This window comes from Pseudorca crassidens, chromosome 16 (genome assembly GCF_039906515.1).
Source record: "Pseudorca crassidens isolate mPseCra1 chromosome 16, mPseCra1.hap1, whole genome shotgun sequence".
In the NCBI taxonomy this organism is placed as follows: domain Eukaryota; kingdom Metazoa; phylum Chordata; class Mammalia; order Artiodactyla; family Delphinidae; genus Pseudorca; species Pseudorca crassidens.
Window position 1 is genome coordinate 59,113,859 of NC_090311.1, and position 18,712 is coordinate 59,132,570.

Consider the following 18,712-nt stretch of genomic DNA (forward strand, 5'->3'; position numbering starts at 1 on the left):
TGCAAAGCTGAGGTGACTTCCCTTCAGCATATCATTAAGTGTTCAGATCACCTTATGTAGAAGCAGCCACTACTTCTTTTCCTACCTTCCTTTTCCTTTTTTCTTCACATTTCCCCAAGTTTCAAAATTCCATTGGTCACTTGGCAGATATCCAGTTGCCCTCTAGGAGTGTTTAACTGTGGACCCAGACCTTTACTTTTGGTCTAGTTTAAGGAGTCACTGATAGACATTCTTCCACTTCCAGCACAAATTATGGAAGGTCTTGCTCTGTCTTTACCTGATCTTATAATAGACTTGTTAAAACTTTCTAGGTCACTCCAAAATAAAGTAATTATAATAGATTTCCCCCCAGCCCCATGCTTATTAAGTAATACTAAATATGTTTTTCTGGTGCTGCCTCCTCCACATCATACGGAATTGTTTGTAGGGCAATAATAGCAGAGTTCATAGTAAATTGTTCTCAAGTTGCTATAGGGATAGATGTTCAGTGTGTATGAGGTGGAATGATGCTAGTAAGAGAACAGAGGTCTCTTGAAATTAGCAGAACAAGGTTTAGTCCCATTTTGCTTGAACCAGTTGTGTTACCTTAAGAAAAATTTTCACCTTTTCTAGGTGATTCTTTATGTGCTTATAAAAGAGAAGGGAGGGCTTCCCTGGTGGCGCAGTGGTTGAGAGTCCACCTGCCGATGCAGGCGACACGGGTTCGTGCTCCGGTCCGGGAAGATCCCACATGCCGCGGAGCGGCTGGGCCCGTGAGCCATGGCGGCTGAAATTGCACGTCCGGAGCCTGTGCTCTGCAACAGGAGAGGCCACAACAGTGAGAGGCCCGCATACCGCAAAAAAAAAAAAAAAAAAAGAGAGAGAGAAGGGAGTTAATATTTTCCCTTAATAAGATCTAACCATATAAAATCATTCATTCAAAACTAGTTGTTGATGGCCTACATGCCATTACTATTATAGATGCTGGGAGTGTAGCAAGGAATTAAAGGGCAAAAATTTCTGTCTTCATATTCTAGAGAGTACAGTTAGACAATAAATAAGTAATATACATGGTATGACTGCTGGTAAAAGTGCCAAAGGGAAAAATAAAACAAGTAAGGGTGGGAAGTTTAGAAAGAGTGGGTGGAGCTTGCAATTTTAAATAAAATGATCCAGAAATACTATATTGAGAAGGTAATATTTGGGTAAAAATCTGAAGGGAATGAGTGACTGAGCTACTGCAAGTAAAATGTCAAGTAAAATGAGGACCAATAATTAGCCATTCTAGGTTGGTGGGACCTCCTATTCTTAGCTCACATAAGTAGGTTTATAAAAGTGATCTAATTTCTGGTCTCGTTAGTAAGTCTGAGAGTAACCCTGGAATTTTTTAATATGAATAAATTACTAATGAGGATTTCAAGCTGGTGACATTCTTTGGCATGTTGACATGTAACTAATTTATCTGGTGGTTTAGTGTGGATCTGGGCTATGTGATGTCAAGGAGCACATTCTAAAATCTCTGTGCAGAGGATCCAATACCACTTGAGAAGGACACCTCAAAGCAGGTGCCACTTGTTGCCACTCTTTGTTTCCATTCTCTGGATATCATATTCATCATTGTTTCAGATATAGGTAAAGATGGAGAAGGTAGATACATTTAGTTACACCAAAATAAAAAACTGCTGCACTTGAAAGATACCAGAAGACTAGAAGAAGGTATTTTCTGCAAGTAATACTCATAGAAGACCCGGAAAAACTAAATGTAGTTAGAAAGACTAAAATTAACCAGTCTGACTGTATTAATTGCTGATAAGGATATGGGGAAATTTATTTATATTCATGCACTGGTAGAAGTTTAAGCTGGCATAGCCTCTTTACAATAGCAAAAAATTGGAGACTGTTAAAATATCTGTCAATAAAGAAATGGATAAATAGATGTGATATAGTAACATGATATAATACTATACAAATGGATAAATAGATGTGATGTAGTAACATGATATAATACTATACAGCAGGGGAAAAGGATGAAATATATGGCTAACCTCAAAAAGAATGCTGAATTTTTTAAAAAAGTAAAATTCAGTGTGATACTTTTTACATGAAAGACACATACACACAAGCATACTATGTATTATTGAGGGTTATATACATACACACACACATATATACACACATACAAATATATGTAAAAGTATTATAAACAGAAGATTGTGCAACAAACTCATAGTGAGTGACTGGTCTTAAAGGGGACTTTAGCTTTATCTGTAGATTGGAAGTAAACATGATAGAATGTTTATTTCTTAGTGTTAGACACGTAGGTATTTGTTATATTATTCTTTTTACTTTTGGGTAATTTTATAGTAGCTAAACAATTTAAAAGAAGGGGCCAAGTTTCATACGATGAGCCCCCAGAGAATAATTTACCAATTCAGTGACATATAATTTATCTTTATTTATTGTAGACCATCTACCTCTTTCTATATCAGAGGAAATCAGAGGTAACTGCATTGCATTAACTCATGACAACGGTCTCTCCTAATGAGTCCTTGATGGTATCACACTCAGTTGGAAGAGCAAGGATCCTTATTAGCACATATCATGCCCTTTATTATGAGTCTCATTTTTTTTTACTTTTTTATAACTAACTGCAAGCATATCAACACATTCAAAGTACATTTGGCTCCATAGCTGTAAGCATGGAGATCCTAGCATGACAGACTGGGATGCCTCGAAGCTCAGTAACAGCATTGTGCTTTTCCCCTTGTCTAACCTCTTCCCTACAGGGAATCTTTAACCAGTTTCAGTGCAGTACTGAAAAAGTGCTTCCATCTGACACTCTCCGCAGTGCTCTGGCAAAGACTTTTCAGGATGAACAGCGTTTCCAGCTGGGAATTATGGACGATGCTGCGGAGTGCTTTGTAAGTGCTGGCCTCTGGCCCTCTTTGATATGGGGTGAGACTGTGGATGGTCTCCATCAGGGACTGGCTACTTTACTGTGCTCCTGGTCTCTACAGTTATAACTAGGAATTTCCCTAGTTTCTATAAGTTGTTTCTGCTACTAAAATATGAATTGCCTAGTGGATTTATTCTTTTTCCTTCAGGCTTAGGGTAGTTTTGTGCTTGCCATCGCACAGAACAGTAGCTCTCACCTTCAGAGGAGACAAGGCCCATTAAAATACAAATTTCTGGGCTCAACTCCCTTGAGTTTCTGTTTCAGTATGTCTGGAATGGGTCCCAAGAATATCTCTTAACAAGTTCCTAGGAGATGCTAACACTGATGCTGCCGGTCTGGGGACCACAGTTTGAGAGCTCCTGCATAGTAAAGATAATTAAACAGGGAATAGCTGAGTCCTTAGCACAAGTGTGATGTGCTATGTACATGGCTACTTTGCTCCCAGTGACTTTTAGTAGAGGACCCTAACTCTTCTCAACTCTGGGTTCTATTCATCAACCTTCAAAAGACTCTATGCAACCATTAAACAATCTGAGTGATATATATCCTATTATAGGGTAAAATATAGGCCAAAATCAGGGGTGCCCCTGAGAAACTGGATCACTGATTTATTGCTGGTAGGAATGAACAATGGTATACCACTCTGGAAAACACTGGCAGTTTCTTAAAAAACTAAACTTGCAAACTACCATATGATTCAGCAGTTAGATTCCTGTACGTGAATCCCAGAGAGATGAAAACATATGTTCATACAAAAACCTGTACGTGAATGTTCAGAGAAGCTTTATTTGTGATAGCCCCAAAGTAAAAAAGCCCAGATGCTTTTAATGGGTAGATGGTGAAACAAACTGGGGTACTTCTATATCAGGGAATACTGTGCAGCAATAAAAAGGAATGAACTGTTGATTTATGTAACAAGTTGAATGATCTAAAGGGAGTAATGATGAGTGAAAAACGCACTATCAATAGGTTATGTACTATATGATCTCATTTATTTAACATTCTTGAAATAATAAAATTATAGAGATGGGACAACATGTTAGTGGTTGCTAAGGGTTAGGTTTGGAATTGAGTGGGTACAGTGTTAAAGGAATAGCAGAAGGGAGCTTTGTGGTGATGAAAGAGTTTTATATCTTAATTGTGGGAGTGTTTACACGACTATACATGTGATAAAATTGCATGGAGCTACACATACACACAAATGAATGCATGTAAAGCTGGTGAAATCTGAATAAACTCTGTGGATTTTATTGATGTCCATTTGCTGGTTTGGATATTGTATTATAGTTAAGTAACATGTCACCTGTGGAGGAAACTGGGTGAAGGGTACATGGAGCTCCTGTATAATTTTTTTGAAACTTTCTGTGAATTTATAATTATTTCAAATTAAAAATTAAAAAAAAAAATCAGAGGTATTCCTCCCTTCAAGGAGGATTGCTGTTTCTCTGAGTAAACTGCCAACAAATCTGTACTTTTGTCTACGTACTGCTTTTTGTCCTTCCCTATTAGGAAAACCTCCTGATGCGGATTCACTTCCACATTGCTGATGAAACCAAAGAGGACATATGCACTGCCCAACACTGCATCTCCCACCAGAAATTTGCAATGACGTTGTTTGAGCAGGTGAACCTTATTTCTATTCCCATCACTTCTTAGACCTTTTCTTCAAGAACACTTTATCCTAGGATGTAGGATGTCAAATGGGTGCCAAAACAGTTAATGACTGTGGCTGCTGGTTTTGCTTTTTTCTCCCTGGGCTTAGTGTGTATGTACTAGCTGTGGCGCCACTTCTGATCCGCTGCCTTTCATCCAGATGGTGCATTATATCTCCACTACTTCCCTTTGGTGAGTCTTATAGGGTTATCTGTTTGTATACTTAGGCAGTCCTTCAGTTGACTGGGTTTTAACTGAAGGTACCCAAATAGCTTGTATCCTTATTGCTGAGTATTTGCTGTATTGTAGGAACTCAGAACAGTAATTTAAAAATAACCTTGTTTTCCTTCTTTCCTCTCCCATCTGTCCCCTTTTCTTAGTCTCAGGTTCTGGCCAGCAGAGTGGGAGGAGGAATGGGGATTCTATGAGCTTTGGATTTAGGGACAGGCAGGCACACTTACTCTGTGGGATACTGAGGCTGGTCAGGATGAGGGGCTTTGGCATAGTGGGCAGAGGAAGAAAGTCAAACATGTGAGTTAGGAATTTGCATGAATGATTTAGCTATAACCCTGTACAACTCCCAACATCATCCCCCTTCAATTCCCCATCTCGAAGCAATCAGGCTATTTGTATGCTGGAAAGACGAGAAAAACCCTCACCAAGCATGTTTGGTGAGCTGCTGCAGAATGCCAGCACCATGGGGGATCTGCGGAACTGCCCGGTGAGTTAAGTGAGGGGTGGGGTTCAGAGTGGGGAGGGAAACCCTGAGATTAGTGGAATTGAGGCAGAGTCAGTGGGCAACATTTCTCACTAGCATTATATATGTATTTCAGAGCAACTGTGGAGAGAGGATTCGGATTCGCCGTGTGTTGATGAACGCTCCACAGATTATCACAATTGGGCTGGTATGGGACTCGGACCACTCAGACTTGGCAGAGGATGTCATTCACAGCCTGGGCACCTGCCTTAAGCTGGGTGACGTGAGTGTTAGTTACCTTTATCTCTTACTTGGAGTTCTTCTAACTTACTATTGCTCAAGGGCAGTGAACTCTGAACACAAAAGTATATCCTAAATGACAAATATTAAAGAGTTTTGAAAAAATATATTGTGTGTATCTGTACACTCAAAAGCAAAGGCTTTTGGGAAGATATGGGATGATCTTGGCCTTGAAAGACAGAATGGGCAGAGCTTAGCTACTGTTAAAAATCAAATAGAGTTATCATATGCTCTACTTATCATTAGTTAATACCAGTGTAGAATAGGGAAGTGTATTCAACCATGGGAGGTAGTAAGGTCAAAGAAGTGAGCAGTCCTGTCTAGTTCTGCTATGGGAGGAGAAGAAGGTAGAAGTTGATGACATGAGTCCTAGAATATTAAATTCATGGTAGGAACCAACATCTGCTGAGAAGGTAATGAAGTGGCTTGGAAGAGAATTCTAGTGGAAACAGACTTCAGACACGGCTGTTTACCTTATCAGCGGCGTACCCTATTATAGGTACAGCCAGGGTTTTCCTTCAGTCAGAAAGTCTGTGGTTTCCTTTCTGCTGGTTTCCCTGTGGGATGGTCCTGTGACTAAGGAGATCCCTTGTTGTTTTTTAATGTCATTAAGCCATGGTTGAGAATAAGTGAACCATCTGGGATCTTACTTTAGGTCTCCTTGCCAAGGAGTCTCTGACATAGTAGGCTATGCACAATTAAAGATCATTTTTCTAAATTTCTATAGCCTACATATTCTGTTCTATTCTAGCTTTATTTTTATGATTGATTTTTCAACCAAACAGATTCCTCAAGGCAAGAGTCCTTGCCTTCAAATATTTTGTATATCTCTTAACACCTAGGACAGTGCTAGATATCTAGGAATTGAAATGTTGGTAACCAGTATGGTGGGATTGCTCCCCCTAAGGGCTTTCTTACCTTCTACTTAGTGTCTCAACAGGAAATTTATATTTGTGGCACCAGCTGATAAATAACCTTTGAAACTTGAGAATGTTTTGTTTTTATGTTTTTTTAACATTCCTGGCTCATATTAGAATAGGCCCCAGCAAGAAAATATTATTAAAAGGTATGAAGAGGACTTCCCTGGTGGCACAGTGGTTAAGAATCCGCCTGCCAATGCAGGGGACACGGGTTCGATCCCTGGTCCAGGAAGATCCCACATGCTGCGGAGTAACTAAGCCCGTGCGCCACAACTACTGAGCCTGCACTCTGGAGCCTGCATGCCACAACTACTGAAGCTCACGCGCCTAGAGCTCATGCTCCACAACAAGAGAAGCCACCGCAATGAGAAGCCCACACACTGCAACGAAGAGTAGCCCCCGCTTGCTGCAATTTGAATGAATGAATGAATGAATAAATAAATAAATAAAATAAAAGTTATGAAGAAACATCACCACATTACCAGTTTGGTCACTATCTCTCTGACATTTCGCTAAAATTTTGCCTTTTTATGTTCATTTCTGATGATTAATATGGATTAGCAAAAGGAGAAGCAAGTCAGTACCTTAATTAAGAAATGATGGAGTCTGCTGAGAGATGATGTGAGAGGGCTGAGTATGTGACTATTCTTTCCTTTCTCCTCTTTCCCCACAGCTGTTTTTCAGAGTGACAGATGACCGGGCCAAGCAGTCTGAACTGTACTTGGTAGGAATGATCTGTTACTACGGCAAACATTATTCTACATTCTTTTTCCAAACAAAGATCCGCAAATGGATGTATTTTGATGATGCTCACGTCAAGGAGGTAGGAATATTCAAGTCCTTCTTGACGTGTTTGGTGAATGGAACAAAAAACTGTGGACAGTTACTTGTCTTCAGTGTTTCATTTTCATAATTTTAATGTCTGTCTGCCTATCTATTGAATTTATGAGAGTGTCAGTCTTGTCTTCCCCAACAGACCAAGTTCCTTGAGGACAGGATCAATTTATCTTCTGTTATTTTCTCGGAATCACCTCACCAGCATTCAGAACCATTCTGAATTTATAGTTGAAAGGGCTTTTCAAAAAATGTGTTAATTCGTTGATTTGAGCGAGAACAATCTAATGCCTCAAATTAGGTTATAAGCTTAGCACAGAGTTCAGAATTCCAAATCTTGTAATTAACAGTGGGTCATACTTTGTCCCAGGGCTGCTATAAATTATTCTCTGATTGTTATCTCCCTGAAGTACTCTATCACGGATTAACGTATTTTGGGGATCGTGTAGAGAAAATAAGGCTATAATGATATTTAAAGCTGGAAATTTGGTACTATCTAAACCACAGAGTGTGTGGCTGAAGTAGTTTAGGTGATCTGTGTGAGTTAGGAAGCCTTTTGTGATAAGATTAGCAGCTAGGAGACTGCTGACTATAATCTACACCAACCCATGGGCCTTATGTAGTGTCCTCTACAAATAGTAAAGTCTTTGTTAATTCCCTGATTCTCTTCTCCATCTCTTTTTTACTGTTGTAATCTTGGGCAACTTATGTAAATTCTTTGAGCTTTAGGTTTTTCATTTGAAAAATAATACCTGCCTTATAAAATATTAAATCAGATTTGTATGTAAAAAGTATATAAATGTTTCAGTTAAAATGATAATTCAGTTATAAATTTACTGAACGTCTATTATGAAATAAACACTGTGCCAGTGGTCTGACTCCAAGAACACACCATCTAAGAATGTGACTGGATCAAACTTAAAAGAGAGTGAGTTTGGGGATTTGATTGGATTGTTGTTTCCATGGCTCTTCTGCCACTTTTTTCCACTGCCATGGCAGCGCTGAATCCAGCACAAAGCTAAGGCTGAGAGGTTCAGCTGTATATTCTAAGCAGTTTGACATTTTATGTCCTGCCTTGTGTGAACTCTGAGACGGAATGTCATTTATTTTCAGGAAGTCTGTGAGAGGGTTTCTGTCTGCTCTTTAGCTTCATGAAGGTGATTTTAATATTTAGGAGAAAATTATAGAAATGCAAATTTCAAGCAAGGGCTTTTATTTGATGTCTGTGAAAAGAAATTGATCACCAAGTCAACTGAAGTCCCCTCACATAGCATATTCAGCTTTGAGAACTTTTATTCGTAATTGAATTGATGTTTCACAGGAATAAAAGTAATTTTATTCATCATTCCTGTCTCTTATAGGGTTTTAGTGCTTTCTAAAAGGATTTCATTAAAAAAGACTTAACAAAAAATTCATTGGGGGCTTCCCTGGTGGCGCAGTGGTTGAGAGTCCGCCTGCCGATGCAGGCAACACGGGTTCGTGCCCCGGTCTGGGAAGCTCCCACATGCTGCGGAGTGGCTGGGCCCGTGAGCCATGGCCGCTGAGCTTGCACGTCCAGAGCCTGTGCTCCGCAATGGGAGAGGCCACAACAGTGAGAGGTCCGCGTACCGCAAAAAAAAAAAAAAAAAATTAATTGGGACTTCCCTGAAGGTCCACACTTCCACTGCAGGGGACGTGGGTTTGATCCCTGGTTGGGGAACTAAGATCCTACATGCCACATGGCGCAGCCAAAAATTAAAAAAAAAAAAAAAATTCATTAAGTTTAGGTCCAAGATCTCTTTTGTTGTTTCTTTACCCAGTTCTTGTCTTTTCATCTCTTTTATTTTCTTTAGAAAAATAGAGTAGAAAGATATGTGTTGAATTATGGATATGAAGTATAATTTTCATGCTTTTTCTGGTTGTTTCTGGTTCAGATTGGGCCCAAATGGAAGGATGTGGTGACCAAATGCATCAAGGGACATTATCAGCCTTTGCTGCTGCTTTATGCAGACCCCCAGGGTACCCCAGTGTCCACCCAGGACCTGCCCCCCCAAGTTGAGTTCCAGTCGTACAGTGGGACATGCTACGATAGTGAAGATTCAGGTGAGCAGCCTAGCTCTTTACTTCTCCCTCCCCACTCCAATGTGATGACTGGACAGTAGGGTCTCACAGTCATGAGCCTAGCACTTAACCTAGCTTGGAGAAAGAGGATTCATCAGAAATAAGAAAGAAGTGCCAACTCATGCTGAAGCCCAAATTGTGTCAGGCTTTGTTTCCTTCAGTGTTTAGGAATATATTGTCTAGATCACCTGGCCCCGTTTCAAAAATGAGAATGAAATTATGTTCATTTCTCAAAATGAGAAGGAAATTATGTTCAAATTATGTTCAATTATGTTCATTTAGAAGGAACTTATGAGGTATTAAGTTTGTGAGGGAAACCTCACTATTTAACCTTCTAATATTGCTAAGATGACTCATTCTTACTAGCAATTTAACAGTGACTTGAGTTGTTAAGACCCAGAAAATGATATGAGTTACTACAAAGCTCGTCATTTTGTTTGGGATGAGAGGTTTTTGTTTTAAAATGACAAGTCTGGTAGCAATATTTCTTAGCTTATGAATCAGCTGTTCACTTCTAATTCAGTTATTTGGAACTTAAATCATGTTTTCCTGTAGAAACAGTTGCAGCTTTATTACTAAAGTCTCAGGCTATCCCTCAGAAACTCATCCTGTAATAGAAATACAACCCTAATGGTTTTGGCTTGATTCCTAAAAGGAGGAAAAAGTAATGTTCTTTTCCTCTTCTGGATCTAAGGCTGGCTGGCCCTGAGTATAATGAAAGAGAAGATACTTATCCTTGGAATCTTTTCCCCTCCCTTTTGTACCTCCCTCCTGTTTGGTATGTTCTTCCCACCCTTGTGCCCCACCCAGACCTGCTCTGCTGCTTCTCCCTTCAGTCAAACACCCATTTACACTGTTGTGCTTATCTCAGCTAGGTGTTCAGAGGAAAGTAGTCTAATTGAACTAATTCACACCAAAGTATAAATAACTGCCCCATAATGTCTCATAGATATTAAAAATGCTTTTAAATTTTTAAAAGTGACTTTTCTGGCAGTATAGGAGAAAAATTATGGGATAGGGAAACAAGGGATAGGGAAACAACAGGTTATGTGTGCCAGGTTGGCCTGGGACTTGCCATCTAAGTAGATCTTACTTTTCACAACTTTTTCCTTTCTTCTACATTTCCCCCCTGTAGGTTTTCTAAAAGCCCCACAGTTTTTCACAATGGCAGGCAAAGGGAGGGCTTCAGCAAGGTAGGGGCAGGAGTGGGAGGAATTGTGTGTCTGAGTTATCTGAAGTTGGGTGTTGGGAAGAACGGCTCTGGTATATCCTTCTCACCCTTCCATTTAGGAAGTTCTTACCTTGTGAACCTTTGTTGCCATCCAGCTCTTCGCCCCCTCTCTATCACTGTCCTCTCTTTCCTCACCTTTGCATGTCTCCTCCTTCCCCCAGGGAGGGAGCCCTCCATCTCAAGTGATACTCGAACAGATTCCTCAACGGAGAGCTATCCCTACAAACACTCCCACCATGAGTCTGTGGTCAGTCACTTCTCTTCTGATTCTCAGGGAACAGTCATCTATAATGTGGAGAATGATTCCACGTCTCAGAGCAGTCGGGACACAGGTAGGGACTTATACAGTGGACCCTGCTTGCCTGATTCAGTTCTGCATAGAGGGTCTCCCAAGAAAAAGAAACTGGGGCAAGTCAGAAATGTTTGTCATGCAAAGGGGGAAATGCACAGAACTTGGGTAATTGAGAAGGATGAAAGAAAGCAACTCACTTCTGAATGAATGATGATGTTCCCGTCAACAGCAGCCTATCAGTAAGGACAATTGTAATGTGATTATTTATTCTGAAATCTTTTTCTGAAGGCTTTTTTCCTGCTGTGCTCTTGATCCCTGTCATTCTCATAGTGCCCCATTAAACCTTGTGGTCTTGCACCTCATTTCCTTCTCATGCCAGGCTTTGTTTCAAAGCCCTGAAGGGTTTTGAGAGAAGGGGCATATTTATGGATGGGGAAACCTGCTCATCACCTTGCTGGGCTTCCTGAAGGACAGAGAAATAAAAGGATGGAAAGCTAGCCTGTTTGTTATTGTGAGTTCCATGCAGAGAACATTCTTGAATTGTTCTGTTAATCTACAGAAGATTGTGCCTGTGTTAGTGGAAGAAATCATTACAGGGCACAAAAGTAAGAACAGTAAGTGACTGACTGCTGAGATGAAAAGTTCATCACCTAAGGCATAGGACAGTGCCCATACTCTTAGAGACTTGGGAATTAGTGATCCCATGGCTTCAGATTGGTGGTTTACATCCTGTGCATGCCCTTTAAAAAAAAAGAGAGAGAATTTCAAACATATTCAAAAGCATACAGAATAGTATACAGCCCCTTCATGTACCCATCACCTAGTTTCAATAATTATAACTCATGGTCAGTCTAGTTTTATCTGTACCTCTGCCCACTTCCCCTACTCATGGATTATTTTGAAGCAAATCCCAGACATTATATCACCTTTTCCATAAATATTTTAGTATATATCTCTAAAAGAATCATTTTTTAAATTAATAACTTCTTAACCAATGAGCATTCAAATATCCTATTATCTCATAAATGTCATATTTTTTAATGGTTGGTTTGTTTTTGACTCAGAATCCAAATGAGGTCTACACATTGTGATGGGTTAATAAGTCTTTTACATTTCCTTTAATCTGTAGGTTTTGCCTCTGTTTCTTCCTTTCTATTTATTGTTGAAGAACTACGTAGTTTGTGCTGTAGTTTTCCCACATTTTAAGTTTTGCTGATTGTGTCTGTATGGTAAACTGTAGCGTGTTTCTCTCTCCTCTATATTTTTTATGAATTGGTAGTTGGATCTAGTGGTTTGGTTGGATTCATATTGGATTTCTTTTGATGACTATTGCATAGGTGACTACTGCAAAGTGTGATTTTTTTAGATTGTATTTCTGAAACTGTGAAACAGGGAGAAACCAAGTCACAGGATAAATAAGGGGAGTCAGGTTTATTTTAAGGGTTTGTGAATGGCTGGGGGTGGAGGAGCATGCCCATTGGATTTTACATTAGTGGATTTCGTTGTTCCAACTGATAAGTCTTTCTTATGGGCCCAGAGATAGCAAATGATTAGATAAAAGCAATAAGAGATTGCGTTGGTAATTGAAAATATGTAGCCATATCATTGCATATCATACCTGAATATGTACAAGGATTTTCATAACTAACATATGGAAGCAAATTTCTGTTAGCTCTCAGATGTTTGAGAACCCTAGGGGATTTCCTATAAGCCTATATTCCAATTTAATTCAGTTGCTTAATTCACCTTTGGCTTCTAGCAGCTTAGATGATTATATCCTTTAGAATCTGACCTTTGCTGTTGTCAGATCACACTTATACATTCACATACTGTGGGCGTGAAGTATGGCAAGTTACATAAAAGAGCCCAGATCTCCTGGGTTTCCCAGTGATTAGTATTGAGGAACTATGAAGTGTAATCTCTGGGCGAAGTCAAGTTTGGTAAAGCATGGATTATGGCTGGGAATGAGAATTATTCAAAGTTCAGATGTCCTTTGGAATGATTCACATTTAAGGAATGTTTAGAACTGGGTCTTAAAGCCATATACGATCAGAGCTCTTGTGGGCAAAGGCTGGGGCACCTAGGATAATACCAGATGTAATAAAAATTAAACTTCACTCGGTATGTGTTGCTACCATGATATATAATCTTTAAAACTTTTGCCTTTTAAAAACTACCAAGTAATGTGTCCTTCTGGGTCACTGGGAAGGATTATGAGTGGGATCGAGATTGGTAATTGCTCAGGAGACATTGTAAATTTGGAAGTTCCCACTAAATACTTGAGCTTTTCTGCCTTTATCTATTGAGAGATTCCTGCTACACTTAAATCACATAGTCTTGGCCTCTACAGCTTCCGATCCACTAAGTTTGTGGTACTGCCATGAATCCCAAAGGGAGAGTAGGTTCTCTAAAGGATGGAGGTCAGTCTCAGATACCAGCTTACCCCCATTTCCTTGTCTTTTTCAGGACACCTGACTGATAGTGAATGTAATCAGAAACTCCCATCCAAGAAAGGGTCACTGATAGAGCGCAAGAGGAGCTCTGGTCGGGTCAGAAGGAAAGGCGATGAGCTTCAGGCCTCAGGGTACCACAGTGAAGGCAAGCCCCCCTGCATAGTTTCTCTTTCTTTACTCACTCTGTCACACTCACACTCCAACTGTGGCTTCTCCTGTCTGCTCAAAGGCCTTTCATTCTTTTTTGACTCTGGGGTCTGGGTGCCTGTGATGACTTTAAACATTTACAGTTGTTTCATCCTTTGTGTTTTTAGGAGAAACACTGAAAGAGAAGCAGGCTCCTAGGAATGCCTCCAAATCATCCAGCAGCACCAACAGGCTAAGGGATTTTAAAGAGACAGTCAGCAATATTATCCATAACAGACCATCCCTGGTTTCTCAGACCAACCTAGGATCTCCCTGTGGGGGGAGGGGAGGAGACCAGACTGACAAAAAACCTCCTCGGAACCTGCCTTTACACTCTCGTGACTGGGAAGTAGAGAGTACCAGCAGTGAGTCAAAATCCAGTTCTTCTAGCAAGTATCGTCCAACATGGAGACCCAAACGGGAGTCTCTCAATATTGACAGTATCTTTAGTAAGGAAAAAAGGAAGCACGCTGGCTATACGCAGCTTAGCCCCTTTTCTGAGGATTCAGGTAAGGAGATAATTAGGGAAGAATTGAGCTTTTGAATAAAGTTGATTTTTGTATTTTTAAAAAAACCTGGGTTTTCTGGTAGACTTGGCAAGGTGCATTTTTACCTTGAAGGGTAAAAATTTTACCCTCATGGGTCGCCTTTTGGGGATATGAGTTCAGTGAATGAGTAGCTAGAGGGAAGGGTTAGTTATATCTTGATTTGAGGCAGATGCTAAATCTACCTCCTTTTCCATACTTGTTCTTTCATTGAGATAGCTAAAGAATTTACACCAGACGAATTAAGCAAGCCACCTGCTTACGACATTAAGACTGGCGGACCAAGACCCCAGTACAAGATCTGGGGCCCATTACGGCCAGGCTGTCACCTTTTAGAGCAGCACCCTCGCCTAATCCAGCGAATGGAATCTGGCTATGAGAGCAGTGAGAGGAACAGCAGCAGCCCTGTCAGCCTGGATGCAGCCCTGCCTGAGAGCTCGAATGTCTGCAGGTATTGTTTGGCCTTTGAATAGCTACATTGTCCCTTGCAGAAATGTGAGCCAGCAAGAGGCTTTTAAACTCAGACAAGTGAAGAGATGGACTTTATTACCATCTTGTGGGCAAGCAAAATGTGCTCGATCAACTTTCTATGGCAACAGTACCCTCTGCTGGGAGAAGCAGCAAAGACATTTGAGAAAGGAGAGGCAACTTTTAAAGTATTATATATAAAATAATTGTTTAGTAAATAACTTTTTTTTTTTTTTTTTTTTTTTTTGCGGTACGTGGGCCTGTCACTGTTGTGGCCTCTCCCGTTGCGGAGCACAGGCTCCGGACGCGCAGGCTCAGCGGCCATGGCTCACGGGCCCAGCCACTCCGCGGCATGTGGGATCTTCCCGGACCGGGGCACGAACCCGCGTCCCCTGCATTGGCAGGCGGACTCCCAACCACTGCGCCACCAGGGAAGCCCAGTAAATAACTTTTATTGAAAGAATGAGTTAGTGAACCAAAACTTACATAGTTATACAATCAGAGAGAAAACCCAATTTTTATTTATTCTTGCCTTTTATATTAGACCTTTTTATTTAAGATCACTGGGGATTCTGTGTCTTACGAAGCCAGTGATATTCATAATTCCATAAGATAATGATGACAGTTTAATAGTGGTCATTGCACCCTGTCCATAGGGCCCATTTGCTTTATAACTTTCAGATCTCCATATATTGTTTTTACTGAGTTGCCTCAGAGACAAGTTTCCTAACAGTTTATAGCTTTGAAAGGAGTGATATCTTCTGTAAGAGTGATAACTGTATCCTCATACTTTCCCACTGCTCTTCCCTGACATCAGACCCTGTTTAGTTTTACACATGAGAAGATGCTACAAAAGTATAAGAAAGAGGAAGCCAATCCATATGAGAGCATTTGTTTATTAATTCATTAAATAAGTTTTGTGCCAGACACTTCTAGATGTACAAAATGTGAATGAGGTGAGATAAGATGGGGGAACGAGTTGGTATTTCAATTTTCAGAAGTAGTTTTGCAGGTATTTTAATTATATTAGTTCGATGTTTGGGGTTTTTGTTGTAGTTTTTGGAGGGAATTTAGTCCTAGGAATGTTGCTAGTTATCTGCCTTCTGATGCTTTCACTAGACTGGTTTCTGTTTTGAAGGGATACAAGTGCTAAGAGATCAGCTGGGTTGGCCCCTTCCTGGCGTCACATCCCAAAGTCTCACAGTAGTAGCATCCTGGAGGCAGACTCCACAGTATCCAGGAGTGGCTGGAGAAAGAATCAGCCCCTCTCAGGTAAGCGCAAGGACGTTGGATTTGGAGAACTGGATTTTACTGCCAGTTCTATTTGGGAAACAGCCTAACCTGAGCACATTTGAAATTAGAGGACAATTGTACTTTGTTCCATCAGAATGTAAATGTGAAGACGTTTGATCTGCTCCATCTCTGGATTTATCTTTTTTGTTGTTGTTGTTCTCTATCATGGCTTGCCTGCTTGCTCCTTTCCACCTTGGAGAGAGCCCTGGAGGGAGCAAGAAGGAACAGAAATATGGTGAACAGTATCAGTAGCACCTGCTTTCTTCAGAAGAATAACTCCTAGGGCTTTCCTTGGTATAGAGGCATTCTTGTGGGAATGGATTTTTTATTGTTTAGTATTATGAATTGAGATAACAAAGGGGACATGTAGGCTATGGGCAAAACTGGGAAATAAGCAGGTCAGAACTCCCCTTGCCCCTGCCTCTATATCCTGTCTAGTATCCCTGCTTTGTTTTTCCTTCTTGAATGTGCCTGTCCCTCCTTCTCAAAACAAGCTTTAAAGGAATGATCTAACTCTTTTACACTAGATGAATGTGACTGAGAATAGTTTAAAGTATGCTTTCTCTAAGAGAAACTAGCATTTTAACAAGTCAAAGCCTGAAGATAAAGGGATATTGGAATTTCAGGTATGAGACACCAAGCATAGACATTTGAGGTAGTCATAGGTTTTATATCCTTTTTACATTCTTCTCACAGCACACATATATACTTACAGTGCGTATTCAAATAAGTAAAATAAATCCTTTACTTACTCACAGCTGAAAATTGAGGTAGTAACTATGTAGTCTCCCGAACATGGAGACTTTTTGTGATGCTTGAAGGAAGGTGGTGAGTATTCAGTATTGTTTAGTTGGCTGAGGAGTTCTGGGGTCCATTCGTCTAACTTAGAAATCAACCTTCTCTGAAAGATGTGTTTCATCCCTTTTTTTTCTGTATGTTAGATCAGTTGGGAGTAGGGTGTGTGGGCAGAAACCTAACTATGGTCTGGTTTAATGAGCTTCTGAATATAGATATGTGGCCAGCTCACTAGGGAGACCAGGACAGAATATTATGTGCCAACCTGTAGAGATGACACCAGGAACATTACTAGTCTGACCACCAGTTCTCTTAATGGCCACTGAAAGTTCTTAAAGGTGGCTGGAAGGGTGATATGCAGCAGAAATAAAAAGGTATGAACACTTTTAGGTGTGAGTGCCATAGGTTGCTAACATCTGGCAGAGCAGAACAATGCCTGTAGAAGCAGATATCTCTGAAATCCTGGGCTAGAGTAGGTTATAGTGAGAAATCCATGGAAGAGATTCATTCTTCCTAATGAAATTATAGGTTTGGTTTATTTCCCACATTTTAATTTATCTCATATTGACTAACATTGCTTTGAGAAACTTGTGCTCTTCCATGAGCCTGTTCCCCCTTCTCTTTCCTTCGACAGCCAATAGTTTTTCAGCACACTAAAGACTGAGTCTCATGATTTCACTGATAGCCCTAATTCTAGATTAGCTGGATAGAATTCACCAACTGGATTCCTCAACTGGTAAAAGATATTTGGCAAGGAGTTAGAATAAATTCCTCACACACCAAACACCCCACCATCCTCTTTGTATAGTAAACCCTATTTTTTTTATCTGGTGACACTGACCACCCTTTTAAAACATTACAGAAGTAAATGTTAGCCCAACAATTCAGTAACTTGCCCATTGCCTCTTCAAACTGAAGGAACCACTGTTATCATTATGGCATGTATCTTCCTACATCTCTTTCTGTGCTTTCTATTCTATGTACAAGTACATAGATAAGTTTTTTTATTTATACATCTTTATTGGGGTATAATTGCTTCACAATGCTGTGTTAGTTTCTGTTGTACAACAAAGTGAATCAGCCATATGCATACATATATCCCCATATCCCCTCCCTTTTGAGCCTCCCTCCCACCCTCCCTATCCTACCTCTCTAGGTCATCGCAAATCACCGAGCTGATTTCCCTGTGCTATGCTGCTGCTTCCCACTAGCTATCTATTTTACATTTGGTAGTGTATATATGTCCATGCCACTCTCTCACTTCGTCCCAGCTTACCCTTCCCCCTCCCTATATCCTCAAGTCCATTCTGTAGTAGGTCTGCGTCTTTATTCCTGTCCTGCTACTAGGTTCATCAGTACCATTTTTTTAGATTCTATATACATGCGTTCACATATGGTATTTGTTTTTCTCTTTCTGACTTACTTCACTCTGTATGACAAACTCTAGGTCCATCCACCTCGCTACAAATAATTCAATTTCGTTTCTTTCTATGGCAGCGTAATATTCCATTGTATATATGTGTCACATCTTCTTTATCCATTCATCTGTCAATGGACATTTAGGTTGCTTCCATATCCTGACTGTAGTAAATAGTGCTGCAGTGAACTTTGTGGTACATGTCTCTTTTTGAATTATGGTTTTCTCAGGGTATATGCCCAGTAGTGGGATTGCTGGGTCATATGATAGTTCTATTTTTAGTTTTTTTAAGGAACCTCCATACTGTTCTCCATAGTGGCTGTATCAATTTGCATTTCCACCAACAGTGCAGGAGGGTTCCCTTTTCACCACACCCTCCTCTCCAGCTTTATTGTTTCTCTCTCTCTCTCTCTATATATATATATTTTATTTTATTTTTTTTTGCGGTATGCAGGCCTCTCACTGTTGTGGCCTCTCCCGTTGCGGAGCACAGACTCCGGACGCGCAGGCTCAGCGGCCATGGCTCACGGGCCCAGCCGCTCTGCGGCATGTGGGATCTTCCCAGACAGGGGCACGAACCCGTGTCCCCTGCT

The 18,712-nt window shown here is 40.4% G+C and overlaps 1 protein-coding gene across 24 annotated transcripts in view; it reads left to right on the forward strand.

Annotated features, from left to right (window-relative positions):
• The window catches only part of USP54 (ubiquitin specific peptidase 54), a 149,316-nt gene that overhangs the window by 101,004 nt on the left and 29,600 nt on the right, over positions 1 to 18,712 (forward strand). For 18 of the 24 annotated variants that reach the window (XM_067710528.1, XM_067710521.1, XM_067710527.1 and 15 more), the window contains 12 exons: positions 2,766 to 2,900; positions 4,445 to 4,558; positions 4,698 to 4,780; positions 5,204 to 5,309; positions 5,422 to 5,574; positions 7,179 to 7,328; positions 9,253 to 9,421; positions 10,832 to 11,002; positions 13,429 to 13,560; positions 13,730 to 14,110; positions 14,366 to 14,597; positions 15,753 to 15,886. In XM_067710528.1, coding sequence (XP_067566629.1) covers positions 2,766 to 2,900; positions 4,445 to 4,558; positions 4,698 to 4,780; positions 5,204 to 5,309; positions 5,422 to 5,574; positions 7,179 to 7,328; positions 9,253 to 9,421; positions 10,832 to 11,002; positions 13,429 to 13,560; positions 13,730 to 14,110; positions 14,366 to 14,597; positions 15,753 to 15,886 — 1,960 coding nt within the window. The remainder of the gene's footprint in view (positions 1 to 2,765; positions 2,901 to 4,444; positions 4,559 to 4,697; positions 4,781 to 5,203; positions 5,310 to 5,421; positions 5,575 to 7,178; positions 7,329 to 9,252; positions 9,422 to 10,831; positions 11,003 to 13,428; positions 13,561 to 13,729; positions 14,111 to 14,365; positions 14,598 to 15,752; positions 15,887 to 18,712) is intronic. The other 6 variants (XM_067710545.1, XM_067710539.1, XM_067710544.1 and 3 more) reach the window with 3 other exon arrangements.